Source organism: Crotalus tigris, unplaced genomic scaffold, assembly GCF_016545835.1.
Source record: "Crotalus tigris isolate CLP2741 ecotype Arizona unplaced genomic scaffold, ASM1654583v1 scf7180000021456.382230, whole genome shotgun sequence".
NCBI classification, from domain to species: domain Eukaryota; kingdom Metazoa; phylum Chordata; class Lepidosauria; order Squamata; family Viperidae; genus Crotalus; species Crotalus tigris.
In genome coordinates this window covers 157,539-171,306 of record NW_024098518.1, presented here as the reverse complement: position 1 = coordinate 171,306, position 13,768 = coordinate 157,539, and the positions used below count along the sequence as shown (strand labels likewise).

General features: G+C 47.6%; 1 protein-coding gene across 1 annotated transcript; it reads right to left on the bottom strand.

The window, feature by feature from the left end:
• Positions 1–1,178: 1,178 nt before the first annotated feature.
• MIOX (myo-inositol oxygenase) lies at positions 1,179–13,665 on the bottom strand. The gene is made up of 10 exons (XM_039318692.1): positions 13,546–13,665; positions 10,423–10,503; positions 8,737–8,817; positions 7,828–7,990; positions 7,245–7,312; positions 6,702–6,811; positions 5,701–5,768; positions 4,777–4,826; positions 2,758–2,870; positions 1,179–1,464 (listed from the first exon to the last, which is right to left on the bottom strand). Exons 1-10 carry the CDS (start codon positions 13,561–13,563, stop codon positions 1,356–1,358), a joined length of 861 nt encoding a protein of 286 aa, XP_039174626.1. The 5' UTR covers positions 13,564–13,665; the 3' UTR covers positions 1,179–1,355.
• Positions 13,666–13,768: the final 103 nt, after the last annotated feature.

Below are 13,768 nucleotides of genomic sequence, written 5' to 3'. Positions count from 1 at the left end.
ACATTCCAACTGTGTGTGTGTGTGTGTGTGTGTGTGTACACAAGCATGCACACAGGCAGTCCTCGCGACTAGAATTGAGCCTGAAACTTCACGTTGTTAAACGAGATGTTTGTTAAATGAGTTAAGTGAAGTGATCGACCAACGGGGAGCTGCTGAATAGTATAAAACTGGACACATCACTTTGAAGCCAAAAATCACCAAAGTCTGGTTTACTTCGGCCATGTCACGAGTGCAAATTCACCGGAAAAGTCAGCGAGGCTAAGAACGGTCAGCGGAACAAGACAAGCGGGCGAGCAAAGGACAGGCTGGCGTGATAAGGTCAAAACCGATGCAAGGCTGAACGTGCAACAGTGAAAAGAAGCTGCGATTGACAGGGTAGCGTGGAGAGCCCTTGTCCACCATCCCTACAAGAGTCAGACACGACTGGATGGTTAAAATAAAAACGAAATGTAGACAGTGCTGAAAGGATTTGTGTTGTAAACTGGAGATGGATGATGTCTCTCTCCCTTGACGGAGGGCTGTTCAGTTTTGACCTAGATGGCCTCTTGGACGCTTCTTTCAAACCAGTGGTCCTCTCTGTCCACTTGGCTTTCTTCGAAAGACCGGCTTTTATCTTCCAAATGCAGATGGACTGCTGAATCTCGTCCTGATGGGTTTGTTCTCCTGTGTTGGTGTCAGTGGGTTTGTGAAGTGGTGGTTTTGTTTCCCCAACGTACAGGGCTGACTACATTGTACTGCATATATCACGTTGCTCAGTGTGGGTGTTTTATCCTCGGGGTGGACAAGCTTCTGCCTTAGTGTAGCCTCGGGTTTGAAGTGTGCGCATACGTTGTGAAGATCCTCCAGAGCAGTGGTTCTCAACCTTTTTAATGCCGCGACCCCCAACTGGTCGTAAGTCGAGGACTACTCAACTGGTGCAGCACTGTTTGCAGAATGGGACTTTGGGCGGGCTCAGCAGGGCAGAGACAGCCTGGACAATTCCTATTGGCTTTTGAAAGCCAATAGAATTAGACTCTATTCAAGAGAGTCTCTTCTATTGGCTTTCAAAAGCCAATAGAATAAAAGGGAGTAGCACAGCTAAGGAAAAGGGGGGGGGGGAAATGGTGGACTGCGTTGTTTGGCGACCCCCTGAAATGGTCGTTGGACCCCAAATAGGGTCCCGACCCACAGGTTGAGAACCGCTGCTCCAGAGCTTCCGTTCCCCACCATCTAGTCAGAGCTGAAGAAGCTTTTTGGGTGAGAAGCGAAACGTCTTCAAAGAAAAGCAAAGTCCAGTTGCCTCCTGGAAAAACACCTTTGGGATTGCCAAGGAAGAAGCTGGAGCAGAGGGTCCAAAGGCGTTGAGGTCCAGGGGATCACCAGGACAGCTGGCCTGGACAGTACTTGGCTATCAAGCCTTCGTAGTAGGGCTTCAGCTGCTCTGGATCAGGAAGCTGTTCACACTTGGTGTAGAGGTCAAACTTGCTGCAAGAGAGGGACAGAGAAGTGGGGGGTTATTTTCCAGCCCTCTGAAAGAGGGGTGGCAGAGAGGTGGGGGTTCCTTGTTGTCCTGAACCGTGCTGATGTTGGCTCTCTTTGATAAGCCAGAAAGAAGCCGACATCTTGTTCCAGGGATCTCCGACGCTTCTGAGGCCACCAGTGTGGAGAAGACTAGGACAGAGGACAAAGCCTTTGCTAGGAAAAGAGCAGGGTTGGTCCCCTGCCACAGGCCAGGTGGGAGGCAAGGAGGCTGCAGCAGGCAAACAAATTAACAAACATTAAACCAGAGAGAAACCATTATTGCAAATGAATGTTAAAAGTCACCCGGGGAGCAAACAAGCTTCTGTGCACCTGCAATCTTGCAGTGGAGATACCTTCTTGAAGGTGCAAGACAGAGGTTGGGCATTGCAATGCCTCCTCCACTCTGGTTTAACAGAATAACGAGGGTGGGAAGGGACCTTGGAGGTCTTCTAGTCCACCCCATGCTGAAGCAGGAGATCCTATGCCATTCCAGACAAATGGCTATCCAATCTCTTCTTAAGAACCTCCAGTGATGGAGCACCCATCACGTCTGTACCACTGATTAATTGTTCTCACCGTCAGGAAATTTCTGCTTAGTTCTAGGTTGGAGAAGCAACGGATGGAAACACATCCAGGAGAGAAGCAACCTAGAACTAAGGAGAAACTTCCTGATAGTTAGAACGATTAACCAGTGGAACAACCTGTCTCCAGAAGCGGTGAATGCTCCAACACTGGAGGTTTTTAAGAACAGACTGGACAGCCATTTGTCCGAAATGGTATAGGGTTGCTTGCCTGAGCAGGGGGTTGGACTAGATGACCTCCAAGGTCCCTTCCAACTCTGTTCTTCCATGTTCTATGGTTCCTTCCTTGGTGAGTTTCCATCCGTTGCTTCTTGTCCTGCCTTCCAGCGCTTTGGAGAATAGCTTGACTGCCTCTTCTTGGGGCAGCCCCTGAGATATTGGAACACTGCTATCATGTCTCCCCTCCTCCTTCTCTTTGTTAAACTAGACATACCCAATTCCAGTATATGTTTTAGCCTCCAGTCCCCTAATCCTCTTTGTTGCTCTTCTCTGCACTCTTTCTAGAGTCTCGCCATCTTTTTTATATCGGGGTGACCAAAACTGGATGCAGCATTCCAAGTGTGGCCTTACCAAGGCCTTGTAAAGCGGTACTAACACGTCTAGCTTGTGTCTAGGTATCCTCCTCCCCACCCCAGCCCTGGCCCTTCCCGTCCCCCCATGGCTTGGAGCTCCTTACTTGAAGTCTTGTACCCAGGGAAGCATCTGGAGGTCCTTGGTGTTGCAGAGGTGCATGTAATCCCCTCCCGTGTGCCAGGGGTAGAAGGAGTGGAACCGCACCATGTAGAAGGCCTGCAGGCACAAAGAGATGGGAGGGGGGAAGGACATTTGCTAGGACCGCTGCAGCAGCTGCCCCCACCTGGACCCATCGCCAAGGATGGGTGCTGAGCAGCTGCAATGTGGTCGTGTGCCACGATGGGCGGACAGGCGCCCATCAGAATGTTGAATCTGGGCCGTGAATACCTTTTGGGGCATCTGTCATGACTTTGAATCGTCAGTCAACAGTTGGTCATAAGTTGAGGACTCCCTGTAACTCAAAGGCGATCATGTGCCCTGGGGGTGTGTGGAGTGGGGGTAGGCATCAGTCAGAACTTTGAATCTAGATTGTATGTACCTTTTGGGTGGCCTGTCGTAACTTTGAATGGTCTCTAAGAAAATGGTCATAACTAGAGGACTACCTGTAATTCATGAGTGATCATGCACCTGTGTGTGTGTGTGTGTGTGTGTGTGTGTGTGTGTGTGTGTTTGTGTCGGGGCAAGCATTTATCAGAACTTTGAATCTGGGTCATATGTACCTTTTGAGTGGCCTATCGTAACTTTGAATGGTCTCTAAGAAAATGGTCATAAGTAGAGGACTATTGCAATTCAAGGGCAATCATATGCCCGTGTGTGTGTGTGTGTGTGTGTGTGTGTGTGTGTGTGTGTGTGTGTGTGTCGGGGGGCAGGCATCTGAATCTGGGTCATAACTGGTTTCTCATAACTCCTCTGTCATAACTGGTCATTAAGCAACTGTTGTAAATTGAGGACTAGCACCCTTGGCTAGAAGGTACGTTGAGAGGCAGCCCATGGGTTTGGAAGAGCTGGAAGCCACTGAACCACAGAAAACCAGCTTCTCTTTGGAGAAGAGGACATGTCTGGAGCTTCCTTCGGCATTATGGGTGCCACCTCAACAGCCGAACCAAGAATTGCTGGCTGGGCCACGTCTTGCTGTCCCCTGGTGCTGGACCTCATCTTGGCAACACCTCCTCTCCTGACTTCCAAAGTCCTGGATTTTGATCTTCATGGGGGATAGTTTAGTTCAGGGGTAGGCAACCTTGGCCCTTTTATGACTCGTGGGCTTCAACTCCCAGAATTCCTGAGCCAGCATAGCTGGCTCAGGAATTCTGGGAGTTGAAGCCCACGAGTCATAAAAGAGCCAAGGTTGCCTACCCCTGGTTTAGTTGGACTCCTCAAAGCAGGGACATCAAGTCCCATCTTGGATATTTGGGGCATTTTACAACACTCTCCCCTTCGAAGATGGTGGAATTCCCATCTGCTCTTGCTCTGAGATCTGAGCTCTTGGCCTTCAGATACCCCAAAGGTGCTTTTCCACAAGGCAACTGGACGTCCTGGGAGTTATTTTTTTTTCTTTGAAAATGTTTCCCGTCTCATCCGAGAAGCTTCTGAACAACTGAAGTTCTTCTAGATACCGAGGGAGCCAACTATTAATGGACTTTGGGATGGAGATGGTGGGCGAAGACCATGTATTCTCCAAACGTTGGTTCCTGATCCAGTTGGTGTGATTATCTGCCACTAGAACTGGAAGTTTGGGAGGGTGACATGCTACCAAGAGAAGAGAACTGAAGAAACTTCATGGGTGAAAAACGTTCTCAAGGGAAAAAAAACCAAGAAAGTCCCGTTGCCTCTAAGCATCTTTGGGACAACTTGGATGGTTGAGAAACTCCATAGACATTTGGCCTTCAGATAGGTTTGGGGTGAGGTCAGAGGACCCTATCATAGATTGACCTGGGCCAGGAGAAGGATAACTCTCCAGAAACATATTTTCACAACAAGGTGAGTCAACTACAGTGAAGAGAGCAGAAGACCTCAAGTTGTACCCTGGAAATCCCTCCAACAGAGAGGAGAAGCTGTGGGAGCTTGTCCCCCATCCCCACCCCAAGGAGAACAAGGAAGTAGATTGATCTTCTCAATCTCTTACCTCCTCTGGAAGGGCAAATTTATTTTTTCTCATCACTTGGTACATGTACTCTGGAGCAGGTAGAGAGAGAGAGAAAAAAGAAATGGTGGAGAGTTAGTTGCAGAACGAAGAGAAGGACGAAGGGGGACATGATAGCAGTATTCCAATATCTCAGGGGCTGCCCCAAAGAAGAGGGAGTCAAGCTATTTTCCAAAGCGCCTGAAGGCAGGACAAGAAGCAACGGGTGGAAACTAATCAAGGAGAGAAGCAACCTAGAACTACGGAGAAACTTCCTGACAGTGAGAACAATTAACCAGTGGAACAACCTGCCTCCAGAAGCAGTAAATGCTCCAACACTGGAAGTTTTTAAGAAGAGACTGGACAGCCACTTGTCCGAAATGGTGTAGGGTTTCCTGCCCGAGCAGGGGGCTGGACTAGATGACCTCCAAGGTCCCTTCCAACTTCACTACTATTACTAATTGCAAATTGTATCCAGGCCAGCCAATGTGAGCTCCGGGTAAGTCAGACTTCAACTCCCATAATTCCTCTGATTTTGTGGCATGAAGAGAGCATCCAATTAGAGAAGGCAGAAGTTGCAATCTTGCTTCAACTGCTTCCTTCATTGCTCATTCATCCTTCTACTACTTTGTAGCCTATACAGAATAACCACGTTGGAAGGGACCTTGGAGGTCTTCTAGTCCAACCCCCTGCTCAAGCAGGAGACCCTATACCATCTCAGATAAATGGTTGTCTAGTTTCTTTCTGAAAGTCTCCAGTGATGGAACACCCACAACTTTGGGACAACCAAAGTTGGATGATTGAGAATCTCCATAGACAAACAAGGATTTATTTTTGCTTTCACTTAGGGTTTGTGTGTGTGTGTGTGTGTGTGTGTGTGTGTGTGTGTGTGTGTGTGTTTTGAGAAGTATGGTGGAGAGCACTTACCATCATGACCCCAAGACATCAGGACATTTTCCAAGCCACAGTGGGGTTGATAAATCCCATATTTGGTCCTGAGGAGGTAAAAAAAAGGAGAACATCTGATCTCAAATTCTCTGGTCTGGAGGTTTTAGCAAGAGAGAAGAATTGAGAAGAAACAGTGTTTCCATTGGCATTTTGAAGAAGGTGACAAGAATCTGGAGGACCACCTGCAGGTGGCACATCAGGCATTTGTCAAGCCTTAGATAAATGCCAACAGTAGCCATCCTTCCTTCATGGCCTCTGGTTTCAGAACAAATGTGATGGAACCAGGTTATAGGTCCCTCAGCAAGTAAGTTCTTCTTATCTGCTGAGCAACACTAAAATCATCAGCCACGCTACTACCCACCACGTTCATGAGTTCATGGAAGCCTGGCACTCCACAAGCAATTCCATCAACAGACACATCGACCTGCAACCAGCCTACTAACCCCTCAGAATCCAAATCAACAGCACAACCAGCCACAGACAGCACCGACCCTCAACCATCCCGCGCAATCCCCCACTCCCACCAGCAGTTCACCTCCCAATGACCCTGACCAGATGTAACCTCCCCATCACAAGACCCATCACCAGCCTCTCACTGATGACTCCCACCTGACCCTTCACAAGACCCTCACTTGACACACCCGTACCTGAGGCCCTTATAAACAGAAGAACACCAACAACAACATTCCCCAAACTCTGCTGAAGATGTTACCTAGCCTGGTAACAAAACATTCAGAAACCAACACACAAGTCCAGAGAACAAACCTTCACCCTCATTCTACATCCAAGCTACAGATATTCACCTCTATTGCAAATAAGTTCTTCCATCAGAGATGGAGAGGCAACAGTGGACAGATGACCAGGGAGACAAGGATCCAGATTGCTGCTGATCATAGATCCACATACCTTACCTTGTAGCTCTCTACATCCATCCAAGGGTGGTCTCCTCTGCCACAAAGCAAGACCAAGCAAGAGCTTACATGTATACAGGATTCCTTGTGTCCGGGTTGTCATGGAACGTGGAGTCCTTGAAAACGATCGAGTCCTGCAGCTTGCAACCCACTGGGAAGGTGTCTCCCACCACAGCCCACTGTAGGAACAACCAAGATCAGAAAAACACCCCATAACACCTCGGTTCCTCTTTATTTGACAGTGTCACTCTTTGGACCGAACCCTTTCTTCTGCCCTCGGCGTTGGCAAGCGTACAATTAAACATGCCATTTTGTTTAGCGCAGAGGTCTCCAAACTCGGCTACTTTAAGACTTGTGGACTTCATCTCCCAGAATTCCTCAGCCAGTTAATTCTGGGAGTTGAAGTCCACAAGTCTTAAAGTTGCCAAGTTTGGAGATGTCTTGATTTAGTGATTCCTCGATGTGTATTGATTAGAGACGCTAGGACTTTAGGTTCTTCACCCATCCATGAGCATAACTCTCATTTTTCTGCTCCTAAAAGTAAACACTGGTTATTAAGGGGCAGGGCTTGGGAATGTTGACCCCTTCCATGCCCCTCGTTCTTCATCTCACCTGTGGTTCACCAGCCAGAGCCAAAATCTTCCCCAAGTCATGGAGCAGTCCAACCAGGTGGAACCAATCTAGGATGGGACCAGAGAGAGTGAGGATCTGTTTTTGTCCCTTGTGTCAGGTCCGTCCGACCTCAATTGGGCCATCAGCTTAGACCCAGTGCCTCATGGAACCTCTTGATGCCAGGATCAGATCAGGACCCAGGAACATCTGGAGGGTGAGGAGGAAGGGGCTCACATGCAGAAAGGTCCAGCTGAGCCTTGTCCTGTCCTGGTGACCACAAGGAGTGCTGATGGCTCCCTGGAAAACATCCTGCTCTGCTTGAGGTCTCCATGTGTTGAAGACACTTTGGGATGGTCCCAGAGCACCTTCTCCCATGACAGAATGGGGAATTATGGATGATGGACTCCATCATCTCTAGGAGTTGGAAACTAAACATGACCAGACACCCAAATAATTCAATCCTTCTAATTTTTGCAGGGACATCAAACAGCCTCCTAGAATTGCCATTTTCTGCATCCAGCTGGAAGTGGTGGGGGGGCCCTCTTGTCCTTCTAGGGACTCCAGGTCTAATCAAGGGGTTCACCTTTCTCAGGATGCTTCTCCCGAATGCCCTCTGCTGTCTGGTAGGCATGGAAGGAGTTGGGAAAATCCACATCGGGGTCCGATTCGTCCACCACATTGTCCAGCAGCTCCAAGGCCTCCATGATGGTCATCTGACGGAGGTTGCAGCCACCGTATTGCTCGTTCTAGGGAGAGGGAACTATGAGGAGACACTATTGTGGACTAGAGCAGAGGCCCACAACCTTTGGGGTACCAGGGACCGGTTCCATGGAGGGAGGTTTTTCCCAAGGACCGGAGAGTGCATGGGTTTGTGTGTTGCCTGCATCTTGCGGATGGGGCTTTGCTTGTTTGTGCAGATCAGTTGCTGGCATGCCGCAGCCCAGTTCCGGTCCACAGACCAAGGGTTGGGGACACCCTGGGGTACAGGTACGATGCCCTCTTCAAACTTGAGGGAACTAAGTCCACAATTGAGCCCATTTCTGTGGCTGAGACGTTCGTTAAGTGGATTTGGCCACATTTTATGACCTTTCTTGATACAGTGGTTGAGTAGGTAACATGGATAACATGAATCACTGCAGCTGTTATGTTGCTAACATGGTCACTAAGCGAATCCAGCTTCCCCCATTGACTTTGCAAGTCAGGAGGTCACTAAAGGGAACATGTGACCCAGGGATGCTTCAACCGTCATAAATAGGAGCCAGTTGCCAAGTGTCTGAATTTTGATCATGTGACCTTGATCACGTGACCATCTCTCTCCTTTTTTTGAGGAGGGGGGGGGACAGACTTTGATGGGTCTCTAGCTGGCAATCCTTGGGATATCCATACAGCCCCTACCCAAAACTGGAGAGAGGCCTGGCTCGTCGCTGATATCACCCGGATGTTGTTGAGCCGTGCTTGGTGCCCGAGAGACCCTCTGCCTGGGTGAACCCACCTTCTTTTGCACAAATTCCACCGTCTGGTTGGTGTGCATAAGCAGGTATGTGTGATGCACGCGGTCAATCAGCGCCCCGTCCTGAAATGACAGTTTGGAAATACTGCCGTGAGTGACAGTGATTAATCCAAGGCAGAGTTTTTCAAACTTGGCCACTTTTAAGATGGGTGGACTTCTATTCCCAGACTAGATGTTGACCAAGTCAAGTCCAAAAGCGCTAGAGAATTCCTGGAAGCCTCCGGCTCTCAGACAATCTGGCCACGAATAGGCACACAGAGATAAACAACAGCTACATCCCATTCAAAAGAGGTGATCGCAAAGCTAAATGACCGCAACACCTCCTGACTGGCAATCCACACCCAGATAATCAGAGGTTAACACCAAGCAGTAAACAATAACCCAATCAGGGAATTACCAGCTCAGTAAATAACAGGGATCATCACAAAGATTTCTACCAACATTGACAGGGCAAGCCATTTGTGCATATTAAGAGAGCAAACTCTACTCCCTTTTAGCATTGATGATGTGATCTAGTTGGGTCAGGAAATGTCTGCGAGAAAAAAACACCAAACTCAGAGAGCACTAAGGACCCTGCAGTTCTCCTCCTCTTCCTCTTCTTCCTCCTCCTCCTTCTCCTCTTCTTCCTTCTTCTCCTCCTCCTCTTCCTTCTCCTTTTCCTTTCCTCCTCCTCCTCTTCCTCCTCCTCCTCCTCTTCCTTCTCCTTCTCCTCCTCCTTCTCTTCCTCTTCCTTCTCCTTTCCTCCTTTTCTTCTTCCTCCTCCTCCTCCTCCTCCTCCTCCTCCTCCTTCCTTTTCTTCTCCTCCTCCTCCTCCTCCTCCTTTTCTTCTTCTCCACCTCCTCTTCCTTCTCCTTTCCTCCTTCTCCTTCTCCTCCTCTACCTTCTTCTCTTTCTCCTCCTCTTCCTCCTCCTCCTCCTTTTCTTCTTCTCCTCCTTCTCTCCTCCTCCTCCTCTTCTCCTTTCCTCCTCCTCCTCCTCCTCTTCCTTCTTCTCCTTCTCCTCCTCCTTCTTTTCTTCTTCTCCTCCTCCTCTTTCTTCTCCTTTTCTTCTTCTCCTCCTCCTCCTCTTCCTTCTCCTTTCCTCCTTCTCCTTCTCCTCCTCTACCTTCTTCTCTTTCTCCTCCTCTTCCTCCTCCTCCTCCTTTTCTTCTTCTCCTCCTTCTCCTCCTCTTCCTTCTCCTTTCCTCCTCCTCCTCTTCCTTCTTCTCCTTCTCCTCCTCCTCCTTCTTTTCTTCTCCTCCTCCTCCTTCTCCTCCTCCTCTTCCTTCTCCTTTCCTCCTTTTCCTCCTCCTCCTCCTCCTCCTCCTGCCAAGCTAAGACACCACCAAGACCCCATCTCACTAGCTTTAAGATGAAGCAGACAAGAACATTTTTTTTAACTTAGGTGCTGTGGCCTTCTCACTTGTTCTAACAAAGTGGGGATCCTGTTGCATATCTCTCTGCAGCCTCCGTTGCCTCTGCCCCAACTCCTGGTGGTCCCTTCCCAGGACAGAAATTACACACTTTTGCCCTATTGCCTCTAACGTATGAAGTGGTTTTGAAATATATTCATATTTTTAATCCCAGCAGGAATGTCTTTCCTGGAAAACTGATGCATTTTCCCACCTGATCCTCTGGAACCGTGGGACAAAATAGAGGCATCGTTCCTCTGATGTTGAATTTCACTGACCTTGAAATTCCTGAAGTTTTCCTTGGACTTTGGGTTCTCCAGATGTTTGTCAGCCTGCGGAGTCTCTGAAGACTGACATGCCTGAGGAAAAAGGATCCCGGAGAGGTTAGCTGGTCCAGCACATCCTTGTTTTGCTATATAATATAATATCAATCAATATCAATCTGAACAGAGCTGGAAGGGACCTTGGAGGTCTTCTAGTCCAGCCCCCTGCTCAGGCAGGAGTCTCTATACTACTTCAGATAAGTGGTCTGTCCAGTCTCTTCTTAAAAACCTCCAGTGATGGAGTATTCACCACTTCTGGAGGCAGGTTGTTCCACTGGTTAATTGTCCTTACTGTCAGGAAATTTCTCCTTAGTTCTAGGTTGCTTCTCTTCCTGATTAGATTCCATCCATTGCTTCTTGTCCTGCTTTAGGTACTTTGGAGAACAGCGAACCCCCTCTTCTTTGTGGCAGCCCCGTAAATATTGTAGGACTTCTATCATGTCATCCCTAGTTCTTCTTTTCTCTAGATTAGCCATACCCAAATCCTGCAGCCGTTCTTCATATATTTTAGCCCCCAGGCCTTTAAGCGTCCTAGTTGCTCTTCTCTGCACTTTTTCCAAAGTCTCAACATCTTTGTTTTGTAATGTAGTGACCAAAACTGGGTGCTTTATTCCAGGTGTGGCCTTACTAAGGCACTAATATTTCACCTTATTTCGATTCTATACCGAGGATTGTATTAGACATTTTGGCAGCGGCTGATGCACACTGCTAGCTCATGTTTAAGTGACTGTCCACCAGGACTCCAGGTCCCTCTCCCAGTTTCTGTTTTTTTTTAAAATATTTTTTTATTTTTCCAAACTCTCCCCCATACATATACTGTAATACTTATCAGATATTAACATACATTCCCTCCACACTCACATACAGATACTTTTAACAAAATGAAATAAATACATACATATAACTTTAGTGTTGCTCGCCCATTTCCCCTTTCACCGTATCCACACTCCTTCTTCTTTACCTTCTTTCTCCCTTTCTTCTCTTCCCTACTTCCCTCTTCTTCCTCTCCTCTCCTTCACCACTCTCCTCCCCTTTCCTCTTCCTCCAACCTTCCTACTTCCTTCTCCCCTCCTTTACTCTTTTCTCTCTCCTCTCCTTTCTTCATCCCTCTTCAGATACAATTCAGGGGTAATGTCCGAGCAACTCCTCTCTCCAAATTTCCCTATCTGTATTATATACAATAAGATTAATACTTCTATTTATCTAACCTTCTCGGTATATACTTCTATAAACATTTATACAGCCTGCAGTTATTCAATACTGTGTCGCCTGGGTCTCCCTCCTTATCTGCTCTTTCTTCTTCCATCTAAATTGATGTTAACTATCTTTTAACTGTATTCTCTTTTCAGCCAATCATAAAAAGTTCCCCAAATTTCATAGTAGTCTGACTCTGTCTTATCTTTAATTGTCATTGTTAGTCTATTCATTTCTGCACATTCCAATATTTTCCCAATATTGGGGGGGCTTTCAGTGCTTTCCAATTTTGTGCAAACACAAACACAGTTTCTGTTTTTGAGGACATGATACAAGATACAGAACAACATTTGAGAACAAGATACAGGGGATATGTTAGGTGGAGACAGTTTGCCAGCCACACTGGGTAGAAAAGTTTTTCCGTGGCACTTGAGACTGGCACACATACCCTGCTAGAGAGAAGTTCCTTGAAGAGGGGTCCACATGAGTCCGAAAGCTCAGAAGACTTAACCTCTAGTCCTGGTGACCGACCCAGATTGGATCCTGCAACTTTAGACTGGACACAAAGCTGAGGCGGTGATGTTTTATATCTCTCACTGTGCTGTCCTGTATCCTTCAGACCAAAGAGCTTGGCAGATCATCTAAATGTTTAAAATTTGGGTCCTGCACATCTTAACTCTCATGCCAGTAAACGTTGAAGGGAATGTCGGGATGTGTGGCCATTTCACTTTGCTTAGAATAGGGGTCTCCAAATCTGGCAATTTTTAAGACGTGTGGACTTCAACTCCCAGAATTCCTCTGCCAGCCATGGATGTTTGGTTGTTCGGATAGAACAGACCAGTTTTTGAAGCCCATCGGACTATTTTCTGCTTCTTACCACTTGAATAAAATGCTTAAACTAGTTGCAAATTCCACCCATCTTCTGGGATGACACAATAGGGTAAATTGTAAGCAAACACCTTCGATTCGCACAACGCTCAATGTCATCAAAAACCTAAGCCAGAATAAAACTAAACAGGTTGCATCAACAGAAGGATAAGATCAAGATCTGGTGAAGTGATTGCCACTTAAATGTGAGCCAGCCGTGTGCTGCAGCTTCCAAAAAAGCCAACACAGTGTTAGGCTGCATTAACAGAGGGATAGAATCAAGATCACGTGAAGAGTTAATACCACTTTACAAGGCCTTGGTAAGGCCACACTTGGAATATTGCATCCAGTTTCAGTCACCAGGAAGTAAAAAAGATGTTGAGACTCTACAAAGAGTACAGAGAAGAGCAACAAAGATGATTAGGGGACTGGAGGCTAAAACATATAAGGAACAATTGCTGGAATTGGGTATGTCTAGTTTAATGAAGAGAAGGACGAGGGGGAACAGGATAGCAGTCTTCCAACATCTCAGGGGCTGCCCCAAAGAAGAGGGAGTCAGGCTACTCTCCAAAGTACCTGAAGGCCGGACAAGAAGCAACGGATGGAAACTCATCAAGGAGAGAAGCAACTTAGAACTAAGGAGAAACTTCCTGACAGTGAGAACAATTAACCAGTGGGACAACCTGCCTCCAGAAGCGGTGAATGCGCCAACACTGGAAGTTTTTAAGAAGAAACTGGACAGCCATTTGTCTGAAATGGTACAGGGTTTCCTGCCTGAGCAGGGGGTTGGACTAGATGACCTCCAAGGCCTCTTCCAACTCTTTCTACCTTCTGTAAGTTTAGCAAGCTGTGTGGTCCAGCACGTTGTATGAATTCAACCTCTTATTACCCAAGTAGGATCCTTCCTTTCCTCTTACTGTGACTTCTCCTTCACCAGAGACTTTGCTCGGCTGGGATTGTGTGTGTGTGTGTGTGTGTGTGTGTGTGTGTGTGTGTGTGTGTGTGTGAGAGACTTACCCGGCCAACCACCTTCATCCTTGCAGTTGGGGGAGAGGCGAGGCAGAGGAAGGCAGCAGTCTTAGGAAAAGGTCTATCTGTCTGCCTGCCTGCTTCTCCAGGGTTTATAACGCTTGGTTTTATGCAAGAGAAGCCGGTCTTAACGGGACAATAAGTCATCCGTTAACCCACCGGGGCCAAACTCCTCTCCAGCGTGGGCATCTGAGCAAACCATTAATGTCTG

Bases quoted from the DNA above. Each gene is read 5' to 3' on its own strand.
- MIOX (XM_039318692.1), bottom strand. The intron at 6,812-7,244 runs GTGAGATGAAGA...TTGTTCCTACAG, and splicing joins CTCTGGCTGGTGAACCACAG to TGGGCTGTGGTGGGAGACAC. The intron at 4,827-5,700 runs GTAAGTGCTCTC...TACCTGCTCCAG, and splicing joins GATGTCTTGGGGTCATGATG to AGTACATGTACCAAGTGATG.